Source organism: Carcharhinus amblyrhynchos, chromosome 1, assembly GCF_965287045.1.
Source record: "Carcharhinus amblyrhynchos chromosome 1, sCarAmb.v2.hapA, whole genome shotgun sequence".
Lineage (NCBI taxonomy): Eukaryota > Metazoa > Chordata > Chondrichthyes > Carcharhiniformes > Carcharhinidae > Carcharhinus > Carcharhinus amblyrhynchos.
Genome location: NC_137324.1, coordinates 147,062,455 through 147,084,945, shown reverse-complemented (window position 1 = coordinate 147,084,945; position 22,491 = coordinate 147,062,455). Strand labels below are relative to the sequence as shown.

The following is a 22,491-nucleotide window of genomic DNA, read 5'->3' as shown; positions in this document are numbered from 1 at the left end:
CTAAGCAGTGAATCCTTTCTAATCATTAGAATCCTTAGTAATCCTTTCTAATACTGGTGAACAAACATTTCAACTTAATTTATTCATAAATTTAATTGAGCATGGAGTTACAGCTTTGTCATAGATGTTGAAGGAAAGATGTGCAAAATATTTAAATGATTTCAGCATCAAATAGCAAGATTCCACAGTAATTGGTGAACATTTCAGATAAAAACAAATTTAGTATATAAAAGTCTGCAAAGTGAAGATATTTTCTGAGATCAGGACAAAATGGGGGTGCGGATTTCCTTCTGATGCCTGGCTACCCACCCGCTTAATCATACTTGAGACTGACTTTGAGGCTGCCCCTGGAAGAGCCATTTGATTCAAACTGGCAGGTGGAACAGACATTCAGCAGTGATGTTCTTCCAACAATCCACTAGGAGAGGTGGATAATGCACAGTCAGGCAGGAAAAAGTGAGGGCTCCTGAAGATGGACAAACCCTTGGAAGACATGTGAAATTACTGAAATTATTTGTGGCCTCAGATGTGAGGTTACTGTGTACCCAAGCCGGTGCCTAATGGTGAGCAAATTACCATTAATTTACTACCCAATCATTTCCATTGCTCACCCAGACAACCACTGCACTGATCCAATGGCATCCTTTTGGATTTCCCTCCCAGTCCTGCCTATGCAGTCTCCTAATATTCCACCACTATCCTGTTCTGTGGCTTGAAAGTGCCTCATGATACATCACTGTGTAAAAGGCACTACACAAATAGAAATTGTTCATTCTGCATTTAAAAAAAAATCAGAAGACACAAACTCAAAGTAACAATGAACCTACAACATTGTTTGCCCGCTGATGAACTAAAAGCCATGATGGCCAGATTCTGAGGTGCCCGAAATTTTCAGCCTGTAAGAAAGTTGCTACAGAGGTATTCAGTCATGTTCAAAATTCTGTACAGGATTTTATTTCAGTGAATAAACTAATTTAACAGATTCAATTAAACAAATTCAATTAAGTTCACAAAATTGAAAGGAGGGATAAAAATATATTTTTAAAAAGCTGAACAATTAGAAAGGTAAAATTTGTTTTACAACCTGTGCAGGCAATCTCTGCAGAAATAGCAGAAAATCTTTGAAGCTAAACTATTACAGCTTCTAAAAACAGTAAGAGATGTAATGCATTAAAAATTAACAATTCCCTGAAAGCTGCCAATTAGTCAACCAGGTATCAGTAAATGGTTCGCAAAGTGATTTTAACAGAATTTATCCAAAACTTTTCATGTTGAAAATACAGTGGCTTTTTATAAATCTATAGATAAATGTGAAGAATATTTATCCAAACCTAGTTCTTGAGACCTGTATGGTGCAATTTATTTTGCATGCCTCCTCCTCGGGTCGCATATTTAACATGCAACACAAAAGTAATGTACTCTTACATAACTTCAGCAGAGCCCATGTTAAATTAATTGACAGTTAACATCAGTGCTGGACCCTCTTTTTCTTCTGTTTTTTCTTGTTTTTATTTTTTAGCACTAAATTGCTTGTTGATATCTGCTGTGCTTCTTCTGAATCTACCTTCCTGAAGGATGAAAGAAAACAATGGATCAGCAACTTCCAAAACAGTAGCTGACTCAAAATGTGTTTTACACACCCAATAAGTAGCAGTTAACAGTATATAGCAGTTAACAGTATATAGCAGTTATATAGTATACACTTATACATTTATAGTAGTTACACAGTCGAAAGATGTGCGGGTTAGGTGGATTGGCCATGCTAAATTGCCTCTTAGTGTCAGGGGGACTAGCTAGGGCAAATGCATGGTTATGGGGATAGGGTCTGGTGAGATTGAGGGCGGTGCAGGTTGGTGGGTCAAATGGCCTCCTTCTGCACTGTAGGATTCTATGATCTCTATTTCCAAGCACTTTGAAATTTACAGTACAGAAACAGGCCTATAAGTCTAATGTTGGTGTTTATGCTCCACATGAGCTTTCTACCACCTTACTTCATCCTATTTCAACGTCTTGTATTCTTTTCTCCTTCAAATTCCCCATAAAATCCATCAATGCATTTCCCCTCAATGACTGCATTGAACTGAAGGCAGACCTCAAGAGGCACATTTTCAGCTTTTAACTTCACTACAAGATCTGCAAGACCACGAGATCCAGAAGACTTACTGAGCTATCAATCCCCATGCCAATTAGCATGTGGCTTGCATAGCAATTCCTAGATTTTTAATGTAGGCCCCAGCTGCTGCTAAACACTTAGCAAGATCTTTCAAAGAACAAAGAACAACCCAGCATGGGAAACAGGCCCTTCGGCCTAACGAGCCCGCGCTGCCGCATCCTCCTACACCTACCCAGCCCTGTGTGTATGTGAATGGAACCCCTAATGTAGCCAGATTCAGGGGAGAATAGTGTCAATTTGGTACACCAATCAGCCTAAGAGCACACCTTTGGGGTGTGGGAGGAAACCAGAGCACCCGGAGGAAACCCACGCAACCACAGGGAGAATGTGCAAACTCCCACAGACACAGGCCCAAATCCATGTATCTGCATAGCTAGCAGTGATAGTCACTGAGCTGTTGCGGTGCCCGTCTGCTGGTCCAGGATTAAGCATACACAACGACACGAAGTACTAGGCCACTCTCGGAACCTCCAAGAGCAGCCCACGCACGACCCACCGTGTGCATGCCCCTCGTTTGACAACAAGGTGGACTGACACCTGTGGAATAAAAAGACAAAACATTAACATGTAATACTACATTTCCGGTGTCGTCCCGAGGCTCTGACCCTATTTAATACCGTCTACTATAACCCTCCATCCCTGTTTCGCTCATGTGTCTATCCAAGTAAACCTTAAACAAGTCCAACGTGCCTGCCTCCACCACCTTACTTGGTAGCGCGTTGCATACCCCCACGACCTTCTACGTGAAAAACCTTCCTCTCCTATCCAAATTATACTTCTCCCCCTCACCCTTAGATCCTGACCTCTTGTAATTGTCCCCAATCTAGGGAAAAGCCTACCACTGTTGACTCTATCTATTCCGTTCATTATTTTATACACCTCTATCAGATCCCCCCCTTAATCTCCATCTTTCTAAGGAGAAGAGCCCCAGTTTCTCCAACCTTTCCCCTGATATTTTCCCCATTACAGGTCTGGGCATAGTCAATTATAATTAAATCCTTTTGCTCCCTTTTCAAGTTCCTCCAAGTTATCCTTAACCTAGCACCAGTTAGATGTCTTAATAGTCTCCACTGCAGAGGATGCCATTTGACACTAATTATCAAATCCCTATCTACTACAACTTATTTCTAGTTTGCTCTCCTCTTCAGCTGTCTCTTGATTCATGGTTAGCATTCTACCTGCAATCTTCATCCTGTCCCCACAGCTATCAATTACAATATTCTGTTGGGTAGGACTAAAATCCCTCCTTCGCTGTCTCTCCTGGGATCTGCCTACCCTGCTAACTGACAGACACACACACCCTTCCCTATCTTTTTTAGATGACTGCGGATTAAACTGTCCAAAATTCCTCCCGCCCTCCCGTGTGTCAAAATAATTCTAATTCAGCCACTGAACTGGACTGTCTTAATGGAGAAATACGTCCTCTTGATGTATTTATCTAAGATAGTTGGTCCCAAATTCAGCAGTTCTGACACACTGCCTGTTCAACCAATTCCAATTGTAAGCACTAATTTATTTCTAGAATGAATAATCTCTTTAGGTCTACGTTATCCTGTAACTTCCTTGGAGTGGCATCACTGCTCTGGAAGCACTTACCTTTGTTGAAGTTATTAAATTCTCGTTTTGCCTGATCTTCTGCCCATTAGGGGGAGGAGTCAGAACGGCAGGAGACACCCGTGGGGAGAGAGGTTGATCGGAAGTGGGCAAAAGGACGTCAAGACAAGGAGTGAGGTGGAGGGGGAGGTGGGTAGTGTCATTCCAGGAAGGCAGGTGATGGTTAGGGCTTTTACTAAACACCACTAGTGGAGACTAAAGCACAACAAGCAACTTTGCGAAAGAAAATCCAGGAGTGAAATGTGGTTTTCATCAAGGAAGTTTCCTTTATTATGGGATTTGGGCATCACTGACAAAGCTGTAATTTGTTACCCATCCTTAATTGCCATTGAATGATGTGGCTTGCTAGGCAACTTCCATGGGTAGTTAATAGTTGACCACACTGCTGTGGATCTAGAGTCTTTGGTAGGCCAGACCAGCTAAGGATGGCAGATTTCCTTCCCAAAAGGACATTAATGAACTAGATGGATTTTAACAACAATTGAAGGTCACAATTACTGAGGATAGTTTTATATTCCAGATTTAATAATTGAACTTAAAATTCCATCAGCTGCTGCTACATCACCATCTTCCCTTACTGGGAAGTGCCCCAGTTGCTTTACGTCAGTTATGACCTTGATTTAAAGATTAGATTTTTAACTTGGTGAGTTTATAATGTTTATAGGGAAATCATATAATAGCTTGTATAGTGGGAGGACATTGAAAAAAACACCTTGATGAAAGCCATAGACAGACATCAGTACATATAATGACTAGGATTTTCACTTCTGGGTCAGGAACCTGGCCAGTAGTTCAATTCCAGGTCCCAAGGCGGTATGTTCCAGATAGGCCAAGCCAATTGATGAGAGAGAGATTAGGGTTACCAGCTCAAGAGGCTGGAGGACCAATGTGAGACAGTCTAGAACTGACATCAGCAGCCCCACCGGCCAAGGTGGAAGCTGTCAATCTGTGAAGGAGAAAAAGATACACCAACATTGAGGCACTCTCTGAAGAGGAGGCCAAATTTTTAAAATATTGAAAACAGTCACAACTGCCTGACCATGATAGCCCTGATGTGGGCCATCTGCATTGCCAACTAAAAATCCCAGTGGTGTGGAAATGGGACCGATGAAAGCCCCGTAATCACTAATAATTAGCTGCCAGCGGGTTTAAATATTAAATAAATGTACCAAGTAATTCACCTCTTAAGGGGTTTCCAACCCACCTTCCTTTCTTTTTCATGCCTTCTGGTTCCAATATTAATATTTCCTCTTCTTCACTGTCTGACAGTTGGATAATTTCAGCTATACAAAAACAAAGAAGAGTCAGCACGTTTCACATGCTAAACTGAACACAAGTCAGCAAAGATGTGGCATATTTACCATCTGTATGTGTGCTTGCTTTTTCATTATCAATACCCAAACTCTGGGCACCTGGCTCAGGAACGATGTCCTCTTCATCTTCTTCCTCCTCTTCTTCAAGATCATTGATCATCCATTCATTTTGAATCCCTTCCCCAATTTGGCCTGTTCCAGGAGCCCGCACAATTGGTTTTGGGACACTTCTTTCAGTTAAGAAAAATGTTACCGAAGCACTATAAACCTTAGAAAACATGCCACACTTCTTTCAAAAATGTAGTAATTGCTGTCATTGATATAAACTTTCCTGTTACAGTTAGAGTATACTTTAGTATTGTACAGTTTGCCACTTTAATTAGTTTTGGTTTACTATGTTTATAGCTTTGTACTTTAGAAACAATCACTTTTTGCCTTCATTTCTACATTACTTCCACTGCTGTCCATATCAAGTCTTGCCCTCGCATGCCCTTTTTCACTAATGGTATGTATCTATTAGGTGTCTTCATACATAAAGTACATAAATATAATATGATTCTAAATATGATACATTTTCAAATCATGCTTTCCTGTCTAACTGCACTGGCCACCAAGTTTCCCAACTCACCCACTCAAATTGCTTTCTCAAAAGTTGAATCATGAACTGAACCTTTAATGCTATTATATTGTAGTCACTATAAAGATGTTTTAATTCCTGCCTCTTGGTTACCGCTTAGTATCAGTTATAGTTATAATATGACAGTTCACATAAGTCCTTTTACTAACTGTCCATGTAACAGTCCTAGGTCACAATTTTACGCAATTTTAGAATTCCCAAAATATCGCAAGTAAACTGAAGCCATAATTGCAACAAATCAAACATGGCAGTGAAATTGGAATCTCAACGTGGAGGGTGCAAAGTGCAGTGCCTGATTAACTAGTTCAATTAGCAAGCAGCAAGTTAAGTTGGTGTTGTCTGCTGTCTTAAATAATTTCTGCTAACGCTGGTCATGAGCTGCATATGTCAATAAGGGGCCTGACATGAGTGGTGCGCACAACTGAAATGAAAAACAGCCTGCAACTCTGAAAGGATAGATGCAGTGTGACTGGAAGAAAAGGCAGGTTGATCGGCCATGCTCAATTGCCCTTTAGCATCAAGGAATTAGCAGGGTAAATATGTGAGGTTACAGGGATGGGGCCTGGGTGGGATTGTTGTCAGTGCAGCTTTCATAGGCCGACTGGCCTCTTTCTGCACTGTAGGGATAAATAAATAATATTCTATTAGTTTTCCTAATTCCCCTTCACAGTTAGAGTTATACAAACTCTATTTAAGTTAATTTTTTAAATTTTTCTTGCTATGAACAATTTCATATTTTCCTACTTTATACTTCATTTGAATCATCTTAGCCCACTCATTTTACTCATCTATATCCCCTTCTAGACTCCTTGTGTACTCTTCGCATCTTACTTTCCTATCTTTGTGATCATCAGCAACCATACCTTTGATCCTTCCATCCAAATCATTTATATAAATAGTAAAAAGTTGAGGCCCCAGCACCAATTCCATCAATCTTCCATACAGAAAAAAATCCTCTTTTGCTTAATTCTCTGTTTCCTGTTAGCCAGCTAATTTTCTATCCATGCCAAGATGTTCCTATACCATGAGCTTTTATTTTTTGCAACAACCTTTGATGTGACACTCTATCAAATACTTTCTAGAAATCTAAATACAGTACATCCACTGGTTCTCCATTATCTGGAGAATTTATTTTTTCAACCCTATCAGCACCTGCATTGGAACAAATGATCTACCACGATTGTTCTCAATTGTCTTAAATCTGAGATCATTCTCTCATGTTATAAAAATTCCACAGTCTTCACAAAACAATGCAAGTATATTTTCCTGTATAAAAAGTTATACAACAATATAGTTATCATTTTTGTTTTTGTCACATGTAGAAAGGCAGACAGGGGCTTTTGTTTACCATCTCACCTGATAGATAATATTTTTGAAGTGTAGAACTCCCTCAGTCCTGTACTGATGTGGCAGACTTGGATAACCATTGCTGTGCATTTTGCTTCTTAAAATAGTATTTAAATTCATTCATTCATTGTAAGAAGTGAAATAAATATTCTACTGATAACATTTTTGCTGGTTTTCAACAGATATATGAATCACATCAGCCCAATTTTACCTGATTTCACCTCATCTTTCAATAACAAATGCTTGTTAGCCACAGAATATCAACATAAGTGACATTAAATTGTTCGCAGTGGTTCAGTTCATCTCTAAGTCAGATAGCTGGGGATTCAAGTCTCATTCTGAAGATTATAGCATAAAAATCTAGGCTGGCTACCAAGTGAAGTATGGATGGAGTGCTACACTGTTTGAGATGCAATCTTTCAGATGAGATGTTAAACCAAAGGATGGAAAAGAATCTATCACAGCATTCTGAAGAACAGCAATAGAGTATTCTTGAAAAAAAAGAGACACAGGGTGGGTCTTCCTCCACCACCATTGTGTTTCGCAGCACATGCTGTTTGCTGGCAGCGGGATCTTATGATTCCAACATTCTCAACGGAATTTCCCACTGAATGCACACCTTACTCTGGGAAACCTCATCAGGGGTGCGCTGTCAGCATGACCACAAGATCCCGCCAACATAAATGCTAGCAAGATTTTGGCAATGCTCTCTAGCTTTTCATCTTGCACTCATCAGGATAGATCAGAAGATCACCAATAGTAATGTTTTCTACATTACAACACTTTTGCCTAGGGCTTTGAGATGCAACAAGGTTGTAAAGATGTGCTATAAAATTGTAAGCCTGTCTTTATTCTATCATATAAACATTATGGACTTTGCAACTTTTTTAGCGCATATAAATATATATTAGGAATTAAATTAAACGTTTGAACATGGAATTAAGTGTTCTAACAGGATAGCAAGAAATGGTCAACTCAAAGTAACAGAAAGATAGTTTGAAACCTGGAATAAAATGCTTTACTAAGCAATTTAATAATCAGCTTTAAGTTAACATTAGTGACTAGACCAGTGAGCAAAAGATACGGTAATGTGGATGGTTCAGCCTTTGATACAATTTCTTCAGCTTGTTCTTCAACACCATCTGTATCCACTGGAGTTTCATCAAGCTTAAAGGTAGTAATCCGTTTGTTTGGTATGGATTCTGCAAAACCAAACTTCCCACCTTCTTTCCTGTGCAATGCAACATTCATAGATAATCTATTAGGATTCTGCATAAAACCTTAGCAGTTGGGTTTACAGTTATCATTACTTTATCAAATTACTTGAACAATGGTCTTTTCTACAATTTGATATCGCTGTCTACAGGAAAGGAGAAAGAACATGACAGATATGAAATTTCTGTCGGGTTCCATCAGTCTCCTGCTGAAACTCAAACCCATCAGAAAACAATGGATTTTCGCCATTCTGTGGTTACCTAATAAGAATTGGACTTCAGTCCACCCTGGGATGGGGGCCTCCTATGCAGGAAGTTTTCATTCCTGTGTGTATTATTGGAGGAGGCTGGTATACATGTCAGAATTCAAAAAGAATTTGGAAGGATCAATGTTCAAGAATTGGAACCCCACGTGACCCCAAACGAAGCTTTGCTTTCATCCTGGACCTGTTTGTGTAATAAGCTTTCCACTTGTGAATACTGCTCAAACTATCTGATATAACTGATAATGACAAAGTACCAACAAACATTAAGGAAATTGGAGGAAAGGCTGGTTCACTGTCTATATCATGCTCTGTGCCCATGAAGATTCATTTGTGAAACCCTCCCTAATTTGTCTCACCTTTGCTGAACAACATGGAATCCTGACAAAATGCTGGCTATCTGCCCAAGGTCAACAGCGAATTTCACCCAAAGCCATCAAGCAATGCCAAAGATTGCCCTAGGAAAGATGATTTGTGGCCCTTGCAAGAAGTGCAAAATTCTCCTCTTAGACAAAAAAAATTACCTGAGATAACAAATCATAATATCAGTTCACCAGTGATTTTTTGCAAATATTCTTGTGAAAGCTCTTATCCATTATCAAATTACGTGAGCTAGTGGTGAAGATGTGTCTGTGTGCCAAAAATTAGTGCAGCTTTAAAATTCCCATAGCCAGAATTACTTTATGATAAATGAGCTGGTCATAACTTTCAAGCCTTTGTACTTCAAAGGGTTATGACAGTTTTGGAATAGTAAAAATGGGTTTCATGTAAGGAGTTATTGAAAGAATTTATTTTATTCTTTCATGGGATAACGCTGTTAGCAGCAAAACGAGCATCTATTGCCCATCCCTAAATGCCCTTGCAAAAGTGGTGGTGACACTCAGGTAGCCATTTAAACCACCAGTCTGAAGTGCTCCAATTTCAAAAATATGTTGCATTAAAAAGTGTTTTTCTATCTCCACAAGGTTTTGGTAATTGTACATGGAGAAACAATAAATGGACATCTCATTTCTATCACCAGCTTTTAAATTCACCCTTCTGAATTTAAAATATCGAAGTCTTAAAAATGTCCAACCAAAAACATTTGCTTCCATATATTTGAATCTGTAATTTTCCTGTAAAAAGACCATTAGAAATGGACAAATCTGACAAATTGTGACAAATAAAAGGTGTGTATGGTCTATTAAAATATGTTCAAATGATTTTGATGGATAAATTAATACATTTCAGCAAATACGTGATTTAGAAAAATAAATTATATCTGACAAACCATTTGTTTACAATTTTAAAAATACCACTCACATTCAAATGTCAACTTTATATTTGCAGGCAACAGAATACCAAAAAGTTTTGAAGAGCTACCTACTATAAATCTTTTGTTTAAACTAAAAAGAGTACAGAAAAGATTTACCAGGATGCTACTGGGACTTGATGGTTTGAGTTATAAAGAGAAGCTGGATAGACTCGGACTTTTTCCTTGGAGTGTAGGAGGCTTAGGGGTGATCTAATAAAGGTCTGTAAGATAATGAGGGGCATAGATAAGATAGATAGTCAACATCTTTCCCCAAAGGTAAGGGAGTCTGAAACTAGAGTGCATAGATTTACAGTGAGGGGAAAGAGATACAAAAGGGTGCAGAGGAGCAAAGTTTTACACTCAGAAGGAGGAGAAGGTCTGGAACAAGCTGCCAGAAGCAGTAGTAGAGACGGGTACAATTTTATCTTTTAAAGAGCATGATGGGAATAGAATGGGCCAAATGCAGGCAATTGGGACTAACTTAGTGGTAAAACCTGGGTGGCTTGGACAAGTTGGGCCGAAGAGCCTGTTTCTATGGCTCTAAGAGCCCTGATTGATTTAAGTCTGTAACCATATTTGGACACTCAAGAGGTTTTCATCCCCCTCCCACAGGGTGACTCAAGTTGGGGTACATTATTAAGGGTTCTTCTCCCCACTCCCTAAAGAATGTTATCTAAGTGGCTGTTTTTTTCAAGAATAGACAGCAAATGTCAAGGACTCAAATAGGGCTGAATACTCTTTCCACCCCAAAAATCAAACTGATACATTGACCAGCAGAAGACACTGGATAACGATCGGGAATCTTAGTCTGGGGAGAGGCAAACTTGGCTAAGGACACAGAAACTGAGTCTGATGCCTTTGACAATTTGAGTGAAAACTCAGTACAGACCAGATATTAAATCTACTTATTTAATATCATTGGAGAAGTTCCAACCTAAAAAATAACTTACTTTCAAAACACAGCATTCTTTACAAAAAAGGTATTTAAAATAACCTTACCTGACTTTTTTATCATTTTCAAGAGCTTTTTGCATTAGTTCTGTGATCTCTGCCACCTTCACGCCAGCTATTTTAGTACAACGGAGAACCTAAAATGAAATGAGATTATTGTTCTTTTTCCCATTTCTTCCTCCTCACTTGGAGATGTTGATTTATGTTCAAGCCCACAGGTACCAGCAGCCCTCAAATTATTTTGTGTGATATCCTAAACCATGGACATCATTACTCTATTCAACATAAAGGCATAAAAACTGAGATTGATTTTGTCCTTTTGTAATTAGAGATGATCAACTTATAAACATAGGCAAAAGGTGCCCAAGCAGATGCTGCAACAACAGCCTATATTTCTATAGTGCCTTTAAAAAAGTAAAATGTTTCAAGGTGCTTCACAGAAGTGTTATCAGGAGGAAATATTAAGACCAAGCTTTTAGACACCCATCTTAAACATCTTAAAGAATGTGAGGTAGAGAAGCAGAGATTTGAGGAAGAAATTCCACGGTTTCTAGATTTAGCAACTGAATACAGTGGTGGAGCAATTAAAATGGGAAATTTATAAAAGATAGATGGGTGTGTTGAGATCTTGGGAGGTTGCAGGGTTTCAGATGGTCCTAGAGATGGGGAGCAGATACAGCCTTGGAGTGATTTGAAAATATATGAGTTCTAAAATTGAGGTATTAGCTTGGGGCAGGTGGCAGACAATGCCAATTCCTGCAGCATCACCTCTATCATGATGCTCAACTCATCGATCAACTGTTCTGACGCGCCACAATGAGAAACCGCACCGACCTCCTCAGAAGATAAACACGGGACACGGCGGACAGAGTACCCTTTGTCATCCAGTACTTCCCCAGAGCGGAGAAGCTACAACATCTCTGAAGCCTTCAACATGTCATTGATGAGCTCGAACATCTTGCCAAGGCCATCCCCATACCCCCACTTCTTGCCTTCAAACAACCGCACAACCTCAAACAGACCATTGCAGCAAACTATCCAGCCTTCAGGAGAACAGTGACCACAACACCACACAACCCTGCCACAGCAATCACTGCAAGATGTGCCAGATCAGTGACACAGATGCCATCATCTCACGTGAGATCACCATCCACCAGGTACACTGTACATACTCTTGCAACTCGGCCAACGTTGTGCATCTGATACACTGCAGGAAAGGATGTCCCGAGGCATGGTACATTGGGGAAACCATGCAAATACTACGACAGCGGATGAACGATCACCGCCTGACAATCACCAGGTGGTGATCATCTTCCTATTGGGGAACACTTCAGTAGTCACGGGCATTTGGTCTTGAGCTTTGGGTAAGCATTCTCCAAGGCAGCCTTCACGACACACAACAGCAGAGTGTTGCTGAGCAGAGACTGATAGCCAAGTTCCACACACGAGGACAGCCTCAATCAGATCTTGGGTTCATGTCACACTATCTGTTAAACCCCTGACTTGCCTGGGCTTGCAAAATCTAACTGTCCTGTCTGGAGACAATGCACATCTTTTTAACCTGTGCTTAACACTCTCTCCACTCACATTGTCTGTACCTTTGAGACTTGATTACTTGTAAAGACTCACATTCCAACCATTATTTTGTAAATTGTGTTTGTGTCTTTATATGCCCTGTTTGTGAACAGAAGTCCCATTTACCTGACAAAGGGGCAGCAAGCGCTCCAAAAGCTAGTGGCTTTTGCTATCAAATAAACATGTCGGACTTTAACTTGGTGTTGTGAGACTTCTTAATGTGTTTACCCCAGTCCAACTCTGGCATCTCCCTCAGGACAGGGGCTTAGTACTATAATGCTTCAATTATCTGACTACCAAGGACAGAACAATGTCTTCCTAGCTCCTCTTCTCTGTATTAGGCCTGACCACATTACTTCCCTTCACACAATCTACCTCTCCCCCTCAGCATTTCAAAAACTTGCCTGCCACCACCAGATGCTTCTCTATGAATCACAAGGGGGGTTGTACCAACTCTTCTTCCACACTTAACTATTATTGGTGCCCTCACATCAAGCACCAACAATCTACATTTACCTGGCAGCTACTGCTAAGCATTTCATACTTCTGCTGCTTTTAAATTACTGTACATATTTGATCTCATGTAAAAGTCAACCCCTGACTTTGCAAGGACATTCCACTCCTACTCGCAATGTTTAAAGTAACATAGCAGAGACCAAGATTTGAAGCAGGAAATTTCTGATTTTTCTGCATCAGTGATAGATCAGAGTGCAATTTTCCCACAAAGAAATTGGCAAACTTTAAGTTTAATTTCTCACTGAAATAACAGAGATAAGACTGAACAAACAGTAGAATCAATGTGCACCAGCCCAAGAGGTATCTATGTGGAACAATCAGCTAGATGTGTGAGCCACTACTATGTCATTGAAAAATAAGCCCCTTGAAAACATTACTTGTATAAAAGTCAACCTCTTAATTTTTGCCTAAAAACGGTATCAAAAAATTAGATTTTTACATGAGTATATACAGCATGCCCACACACTTGCACAATATTTACCACCATACAGTACTCGGTGTGCAGAACAGACTAACTCACAGTAACCAGAGAAGAGCTGGGAGATGGCCTTGATCAAAGCCCCCATTTAAATTGGGTATGAAACTATGGGCATTGTTGCTACAGATAGACTAATCAACAGGTGGAGAGTGGCTGTCTATTTCTTGCATGTTTGCTCATTGCTATTCAGGAAAGACAGGTTAGGGAAGTAGTAGTGGCAATATTGATTGAGGAGAATATTCAAATAGTAGAGAGATAGAGAGAAAGAGAGGGAGAGAGAGAGAGAAACAGAGAGAGGGAGGATGTTCCAGGAGGGCCCGGGAGGTTTGTCAAGGACAGAATCTATTTGCTTGGAGGTTAAAAAACAATAGAGGTAACATTACATTACTGGGTACATTCAGTAGGCCATCAACAAGTCAGAGAGATATAGAGAAACAAACTTGCACAGAAATTACAGAGTGCAAAGAACTAGAGAGTAATTATAAATGGGATTAATAGGAGAATAATATGGGATAGCCTTATGGTAGAGAGGGGCAAGCATTTAAGTACGTGACGGGGAATATTTTGCTGATCAGTATATTTCCGACATAGGAGGAGGAATAGCTGAATCTTGCTCTTGGGAATGAAAAGAGGCAAGTAGAGCACGTGTCAATAAAGGAATATATAGAGAATAAAGATCATACTATCATATGTTTTAGATTATCTATGAGAAAGGACAATGAGCAATCTAGAGCAAAACTACAAGAGAGCCAATATCAGCAAGTTGAGAACAGATCTAGTCCAAGTAAATTGGATTCAGATCAGCAGGTAACACTGTAACTGAGCAATAAACAGCCACTGTAATCAGTAAGACACAACCTTTCTTTGCAAATCCAAGCAGATTATTCTTTATTAATCCATGCTTTTCTGAATCACGATTAATACAGTCCCTCAAACGTTCCAATAATTTGCCTGGTTGACTGTAATTACTTGAAAACAGCACAATGTTAGTAGTCATCCAGTCCTCTTGCATCATCTCTATATCCTGAGAGGATTGGAAAATGATGGTGTCTGCTCAGTTTTTAATGTTGGTCATGTAAAGATATTATGAGCCAGGTATAAAAACCTTCGTCGCTGACAGAAGAAGCTTGCTCCTGACTTTCTGAGCTGGGTCAAAGTGTGGGAGGTTAGTGACTGACAGTATGTAGATAACCATTCACCAGCTGTACAATCGTATCTTTCTTGTTCATGGAGCTGCTGACTTATTGGGAAATATTCTTTCTGCTACATGGATGGCATCAGTGACAGCCTGGACTTATAGGACACCTTTTCCAGCTTCATAGTCCTTTCCAGCTGACATTCATGGGGAATGTTTTAAAAGAACTGACCTGGGCAAAATGTTTAAAAAAAGTAGGTATAGATTGTAGATCGACTAACGTCACCCGTGCAGCCCGTAAAACTCTTCCTACACACACACCTTGCCCACTACAGGATGAATCCTACTTTCAGCCCTAATCTATTTGAAGATTTAGATGTCAAAAACAAAGGTGAAAAATCATTGCATTCCAATGCAGAAGTCTAGACAGAAACCAATCTGAGTGTTTGAAGGAGCTTGCTCCTTTAAATGCTGCTTTTGAGAGTGAGATCATGCCTGTATTGTCCTGTAGTGCTGGGCAGATTTAGGCCTACATGATATTTGTGCTATTGAGTGTGAAAATGGTGTTGGGGTCTTACTGACATCAATGCATCGAAGAACATGGATAATTTTGAGCGCAAATTTATAGAAAAATGAAATGATTGCATTATGAATGAACATTTTACACAAAATAAGGCATGCACACATTCATCACTCTGATGGAGATGCCAGAATAAGGTAATTCAGTCTTTACGAGTAGCCTGGAAACCATCCCTCTTTGTTTAAATGTACTATAACCTCCAAATGGAAATGTTTTCTTGGCTAATCAGTATAATGACGCTCATTGCACACTAAAGATCTAAATGACAGTTATGTTAGATGACAGGAGAATACTGTTGGAAAAAATCAAGAGTTTAGATCAAATAATGTAGGCAGAGTAATCCAAAGATGATTCTTTATAAAATCAAAAAAGTAAGAGAACCCAACAGCAATAATGTGACAGCATTCACTCATTACAACATAAAACACAACCAGCAACATGGGCAATTGCACTCCAAGCTTTCAGCAACACAGAACAATCAGAAACACATTTTCACATGATATAATTAAAAATATATTGTGCCTCTACAAGATTCATCAGTTTCCTAATTTATTAGCAATTTATGTGAAATGCTTTTAAATTAGAAAACAAAACCAATTGGAAGATATTGCAAAACAACGAAGTTTAAAATTACATAACTCTCACAAAGAATTATGGTGAGCTGCATTTTGAAACTGCTACAGTGTATGCAGCGGGTCAAGAATGTAGCTCACCACCTTCTCGAGCGCAATTAGAGATGGGCACTAAATGCTGGTCCAGCAGTGACACCCACATCCCATGAACCAATAATAAAAATATCTTGCGTGCTGACTGACCTGCTGTGCACTGCCAGCATTTTGGTTTAAGCGTATAGGTGTGTTAATTACTGACCTGATCTTTTAGAAGCATAATTCCACCACTGGACTGAATGGTGCATAGCTCACGATGTTTGTTCATGGCAATTACCAGAAGTCCATCCATTACCCGTTCCTCATGTTCAATTGGATCCACTAACAGGTAGGTTCTATAAAAAAATTGCAAAATACAGACAGTAAACAGATTTAATCCCATATGCCCACTTTGTTCTCATATTTCTTTTGTTACCGTTCCTTTAACTACTTTATATCTTAAATGCTGATTTAGTCTGTGGTTCAAAACGTTTTTAATTCCAGAATTATTTTCCACAGACTTGTAACCCTCTGTATAAAAGTTCCTTTTCTGCTATCCATAATTCTATATCAATTTTTAGTGACATACAGTGCTGTTTGTGACTGTTTCATTTCAACAAAATATCCCAGATCGTTCTTGCAACATAATATCTAATAAACGTCCAATGGCTGAGTGGAGAATTTTTTTTTAGGACAAAGGGACAGATTCTCCTATTTAGCATGTGGATTTAAACTATGGTCTGACAAAGCTATGAAGGAAAACTGACAAAAAGGATCATGCCTATAACAAAACCCACCTGATTTTTTCTATCTATTTAAATCAAAGGGAGGAAAACTGAGCAGTTGTATTATGAGAACCCAATCCTCCCTGTTTGAGCTTCCTCTATCATTCCTTCAAAGTGATGCTTTATGTTCAAATATAAAAGAGAAATCTGCACCAAGTTGCCTATTTTCATTCTCTGACTGTATCCCAGGTTACAAATAATTCCTTTAATAATGAATAAAATATTCACAAGTTTATTGTTCAAGGTAAATCAAACAACTCTACACAATGCTATATGATTCTTTATATGTCCATACATCTGTGATTGTGATAAAGTAGTAAAGCCAAAAATTTCAATTTGATTTCTGAAGAGGTGACTACAGTAGTGGATGGGAGAAATATCTTTATGTTAAGGCATTTCAGGAGTCCCACATCAAAGAATGTTAGCTAAAGCTGAAGCTTACGGAATTGAAAGCAAATTATTGATATGATTGGGAAATTGGCTGTGCAGCAGAAAGAGAGTAGGGATGTTGGTTAGGCAGGTGAATTGACAGATGTGATTATTGGTGTCACCCAAGGATGTATGATGGGGCTTCAACTATTCACATCTGGGTGAACTTGTTGTAAACCTCAATGATGGTATGAAAATATAGCAGGATGGGGGTCTTTAATTGATTAAAATTTATTTAACTGAATATAAATTAGGCTCAAGTGTCACCAGCAAAGGGTGGTGAAAATTGGATTTCACGATCGTGCAAGCAAGATTCGCGATTTCCAGGCTTTGCTGGATCTTGAGCTCCTGGCGGCAATCTCCCACTTGGAGAGTGCAGGCTCATCATCCTGCCCATTATAAAATAAAAGGAAAAACTTTAAAAGTGATGCAGGAACAGAGGGATCTCAGTGCATGTGTACATAAATATATGGCAGCGTCATAGCACAGTGGTTAGCACTGCTGCCTCACAGCACCACAGACCCAGGTTCAATTCCAGCTTTTGGTCACTGTGTGTGCGTGGAGTTTGCACTTTCTCCCTGTGTCTGTGTGGATTTCCTCTGAGTACTCCAGTTTCCTTCCACACTGCAAAGATGTGTAGGTTAGGTTGACTGGCCATGCTAAATTGTCCCTTAGTGTTAGAGGGATTAGCAGGGTAAATACTTTGGGTTAAAGGGATAGGGCCTGGGTAGGATTGTTGTTGGTGCAGGCTTGATGAGCTGAAAGGCCTCCTTCTGCAAAGCAGGAGTTCTATGAAAACCCACTTAAGTCTATGAAGTCACTGAAGGTGACAGAAATAGGGGCACTGAGTACGGTAGTCATGTTGAACTTGTATATGAGACACTAGTTAGGCCTCATCTGGAACACTGCATCCAGTTCTGGGTGCTGTATTTGAGGAAGATGTGAAGACATTAAAGACTACAAAGGCAATTTACAAGAATGATTCTAGGGATAAATAGGTATCCATAAGGATAGATTGGAGAGGTTTTCCTTGGAGAAAAGGCAGCTGAGAGGACAATTGATACAGGTATTCAAGATCCTGAGGAGTATGAACAGGGTAAAAAGTGAGAGATATTTCCCATTCAAGTCAGCATCAAGAATTAAAGGGCCCAGATTCAAAATAGTGGGCAAAATGAGTAAAAGTGATGCAAGGAAAAAAATATTCCATCCAGAGAGTAGCTGATGCCTGGAATGAACTTATTGAGTGGGTGGTGGAGGCAGGTTCAATTGGGATTCAAAAGGGAATTGGATGCATTCTGTTACAAGAATAAGTCAGGGAAGTGGGGATTAGATAGAATGCACTTTCAGAGAGCAAGTGCAGACTTGATGGGCCGAATGGCCCCCATCTGCGCAGTAAAGATTCTATAATACGGAGAGATATTAATTGATGAAGCGAATGGGCAAAAATATGGTGAATTGATCTCAACATGGGCAAATGAGAGGTTTTGGACTTTTGGACTCAAAAAACATAAGCACGATGCATTATCAATGGTGCAAAAGTAGAAACAATGGTGGTGAAAAGAAACTTGGAATACAGACACATGGTCATTAAAATGCCTCGAACAGGTGCAGAAAATAATCCAAAAGGCTAATGGAATGCTGGCCTCTATGTCTCGAGAACTAGAATACAAGCTGAAATCACAGCTGGGATATTGTGTTCAGCCCTGAGTACCATACCATATAAGGATACAGGGACCTTAAGAATGTAGTGTAAATTTACAAGAATATCTGGACTTCAAGAGCTAAATCACAAGGAAAGGTTACACAAAATAAGATTGTATTCCTTGACTATTTAGAACTCTTTGAACTATAAAAACTATTTAGTTTTTGATCTAAGAAGTTTGATCCAAGTTTCAAGATATTAAGGGGAACAGATAAGTTAGAGAGAAACTATTTCCCATGGATGCAGTCATAGTCTTTTAATTACAGCCAGACCTTTCAAAAGTGAATTTAGAAAACATCTCTTATGGAAAGGTACTAAAACTCCACTTTTGTTAACCAAAAGTATTTAAGGATATGGGGCAAAGGCAGATTTAAGGAGTTATGATCACATTGAATGGTGGCACAGACTCAAGGAATTAAATGGACTCCTCTTGTTCAATGTATAAAAGCACTATTGAGAGGTGGAATCCTCTACATAGTTCTGTAGCTGCCCTTTCTAAATTGGCTGAAAATACAAAACTTAGTTCATATCCTGCAAAGTCAGCATAAATTCAAAGTTAGTATTTCACTAAAACTGCACGCAGTGGGTTACATGAGGTCTCATCCTGAGGTTATAATAAAATTTTGCTTGAAAACCAAATCTTATTTATCTACATTCCAGAACTAAATAATTTCCTTTGACCTAGGAAAAAAAACCCATTACAATTTGGATCTATATGGGATGAAGAAACACAAGGAAGAAGCATTTCTATACCTACCCTTGCTGAAAGAAAGCAAAGCTGACAGCAATGGGCATATGATGGATGCTCAATGGGATTGGATCGCGTTCCTCCGGGCTGTACTAGTGAGAGAGAAAACACACTGTTAGAGGCACATGCTTTGATACTAACAATTGTTTGAGCACAAAATAATGAGTCATTACAGTAGGTTCTAACAATATCACCAAGGTTTACTCAGATCCCCAATATAATGCTTTAGGCTGTGTTTAACAAAGAACAAAGAAAAATACAGCACAGGAGCAGGCTCTTTGGCCCCTCCAAGCCTGCACCGATCATGGTGCCTGCCTAAACTAAACCAGTATGCATTTAGAGTCCGTATCCTTCCACTCCCATCCTATTCATGTGCTCATTTAGTTGCCCCTTAAATGCCCCAATCGTACCTGCTCCCACCACCTCCCCAGCCAGCACGTTCCATTCACCACTCTGTATAAAAAATCTGCCTTGCACATCTCAAAGAACAAAACAGTACAAGAACAGGCTCTTCAGTCCTCCAAGCCTGCGCCACTCATGAGCCCAACTAGATCATTTGTTTGTATCCTTCTACTCCCAGTCTGTTCATGTGGCTATCAAGATAAGTCTTAAATGATTCCAGCGTGTCCGCCTCAACCATCTTGCTTGGCAGTGCATTCCAGGACCCCACCACCCTCTGTGTAAAATATGTTTCCCTGACATCTGTGTTGAACTTTGCCCCCCTCACCTTGAACCTGTGACCCCTTGTGTTTGTCACCTCCAACCTGGGAAAAAGCTTCCCACTGTTCATCCTATCTATGCCCTTCATAATTTTATACACCTCTATTAGGTCATCCCTCATCCTCCTTCTTTCCAGGGAGGACAACCCCAGTTTACCCAATCTCTCCTCATAGTTAAGACCCTCCATACCATGCAACATCCTGGTAAACCTTTTCTGTACTCTCTCCAAAGCCTCCACGTCCTTCTGGTAGTGTGGCGGCCAGAACTGGAAGCAGTATTCCAAATGTGGCCTAAGCAACTTTCTATATAGCTGCAACATCACTTTCGTTTATTTGTGCTGCAACACTAGGGGACGATTTCCAACACACGCACAGATGCAGTGTCAGGCTGTTTAAAGCGAGAGATGCATTTAAGTGCAACTCTACTTCCTGTCGTTTAATTACGCATTTTTGTAAGCTGGTGTCTTATAACAAAATTAAGGCAACTACTCAAACAGCAACCATTTTAACAATCAGCTTCATGTAATGGCAAAAACAAATAATTTTTCTCCAGCAACCAATTGGTCCAGCAACCAATTAGACTCGCCCATAGCAAGTCCTGGAAACCAATACTATATCCTCTTATCGGTGGAGTTTTGCCATTGGCAAAAACCAATAAAGAAGAATTTTGAATAAACTATTTAAGAAACAAATGGAGGGCTCAAATCCATAAACCTAGGATTGAGTCCCATTATCTACCAACCGGACCATACAAGCTGTGAGAATGCTCTCTGCACTAAGCCTTTCCACTCATTCAACTTGTTTCAATAAAGCAAAAGAAAAATATTGCTTAATAGTTAATGTTGTAGTGTTAAGCCTTTTTGTAGTGTTAAACAGGCCCAAAAGCAAAACGGCTTGGGGTCAGCATCTTAGTGAGAGAATCTGTAGGGGCTGGTGTATGGGCCAAGTCCACATGTGCAACATGTTCCTGACATCTTTCTAATTGGTCGGCAGGAGTTACAATGAATGAATTATGGAAGTCATTAATATTGAAAACTGTGGAAAACATTCTATCAATCCAAGATATAGGTGCAGGAGAAGGCATTTAGTCCTTTTGAGCCCACTCTGCCAATCAACGAGATTATGGTTGATCAAGTTACTCCAACTTCAATTTCCCTTACTATTCAAAATCTATCAATTTCTGTCTTGAATATATTCAAATATCTCAAAACCCAAAGCAATCTGGGGTACAGAATTCCAAAGATCCACAAACTTTGGAGTGAAGGAATTTCTTTACATCTCTACTAAGTGGCTAACCCCTTATGCTGAGATTGTGCCCTCCACCTCATCCATCCCAGTTCTAGACTCCCAGGAGGGGAAATAGTCTTCTAGCATCCATCCTGTCAACTGGTTAAGAATTATAAATGCTACAAAGAACAAAGAAAATTACAGCACAGGAACATGCCCTTTGGCCCTCCAAACCTGCACCGACCATGCTGCCCGACTTAACTAAAACCCCCTACCCTTCCGGGGACCGTATTCCTCTATTCCCACCTCATTTATGTACTTGTCAAGATGCCCTTTAAAAGTCACTGCCGTTTCCGCTTCCACTACCTCTCCCGGCAATGAGTTCCAGGCACTCACCACTCTGTAAAAAACGTGCCTCATACATCTCTTTTAAACCTTGCCCCTTAGTAATTGACTCTTCCACCCTAGGAGAAAGCTTCTGACTATCCACTCTGTCCATGCCTCTCAATCTTGTAGACTTCTATCAGGTCTCCCCTCAACCTCCATTTCTCCAGTGAGAACAAACCAAGTTTTTCAAACCTCTCCTCATGGCTAATGCCCTCCATACCAAGCAACATTCTGGTAAATCTTTTCTGTATCCTCTCCAAAGCCTCTGCATCTTTCTGGTAGCATGGTGACCAGAATTGAATACTTTATTCCAAGTGTGGCCTAAGTTCTATAAAGCGGCAACATGACTTGACAATTTTAAATTCAATACCCCAGCAAGCATGCCGTATGCCTTCTTGACTACCTTCTCCACTTGCACTGCCACTGTCAGTGACCTGTGTACCTGTACACCCAGATCCCTTTGTCTATCAATACTCTTAAGGGTTCTGCCACTTACTGTATATTTCCTATCTGTATTAGGCCTTCCAAAATGCATTACCTTACATTTGTCCAGATTAAACTCCATCTGTCATCTCTCTGCCCAAGTCTCCAACCGATCTATAACTTGCTGTATCCTCTGATGGTCCTCATAGTGATCTGCAAATCCACCAACCTTTGTGTTGTCCGCAAAATTACTAATCAGTCCAGTTACATTTTCCTCCAAATCATTTATATATTACAAACGGCAAAGGTCCCAGCAGTGATCCCTGAGAAACAC

General features: G+C 39.8%; 1 protein-coding gene across 2 annotated transcripts in view; it reads right to left on the bottom strand.

Moving 5' to 3' along the window:
- Positions 1-926: 926 nt before the first annotated feature.
- exosc9 (exosome component 9) overlaps positions 927-22,491 on the bottom strand; it is a 63,571-nt gene continuing 42,006 nt past the window's right edge. For both annotated transcript variants that reach the window (XM_080193505.1, XM_080193506.1), the window contains exons 6-12: positions 19,411-19,493; positions 15,961-16,093; positions 10,855-10,943; positions 8,169-8,315; positions 5,149-5,327; positions 4,992-5,070; positions 927-1,568 (exon numbers count right to left, since the gene is read on the bottom strand). In XM_080193505.1, coding sequence (XP_080049631.1) covers positions 1,469-1,568; positions 4,992-5,070; positions 5,149-5,327; positions 8,169-8,315; positions 10,855-10,943; positions 15,961-16,093; positions 19,411-19,493 — 810 coding nt within the window. In that variant the 3' untranslated portion in view covers positions 927-1,468. The remainder of the gene's footprint in view (positions 1,569-4,991; positions 5,071-5,148; positions 5,328-8,168; positions 8,316-10,854; positions 10,944-15,960; positions 16,094-19,410; positions 19,494-22,491) is intronic.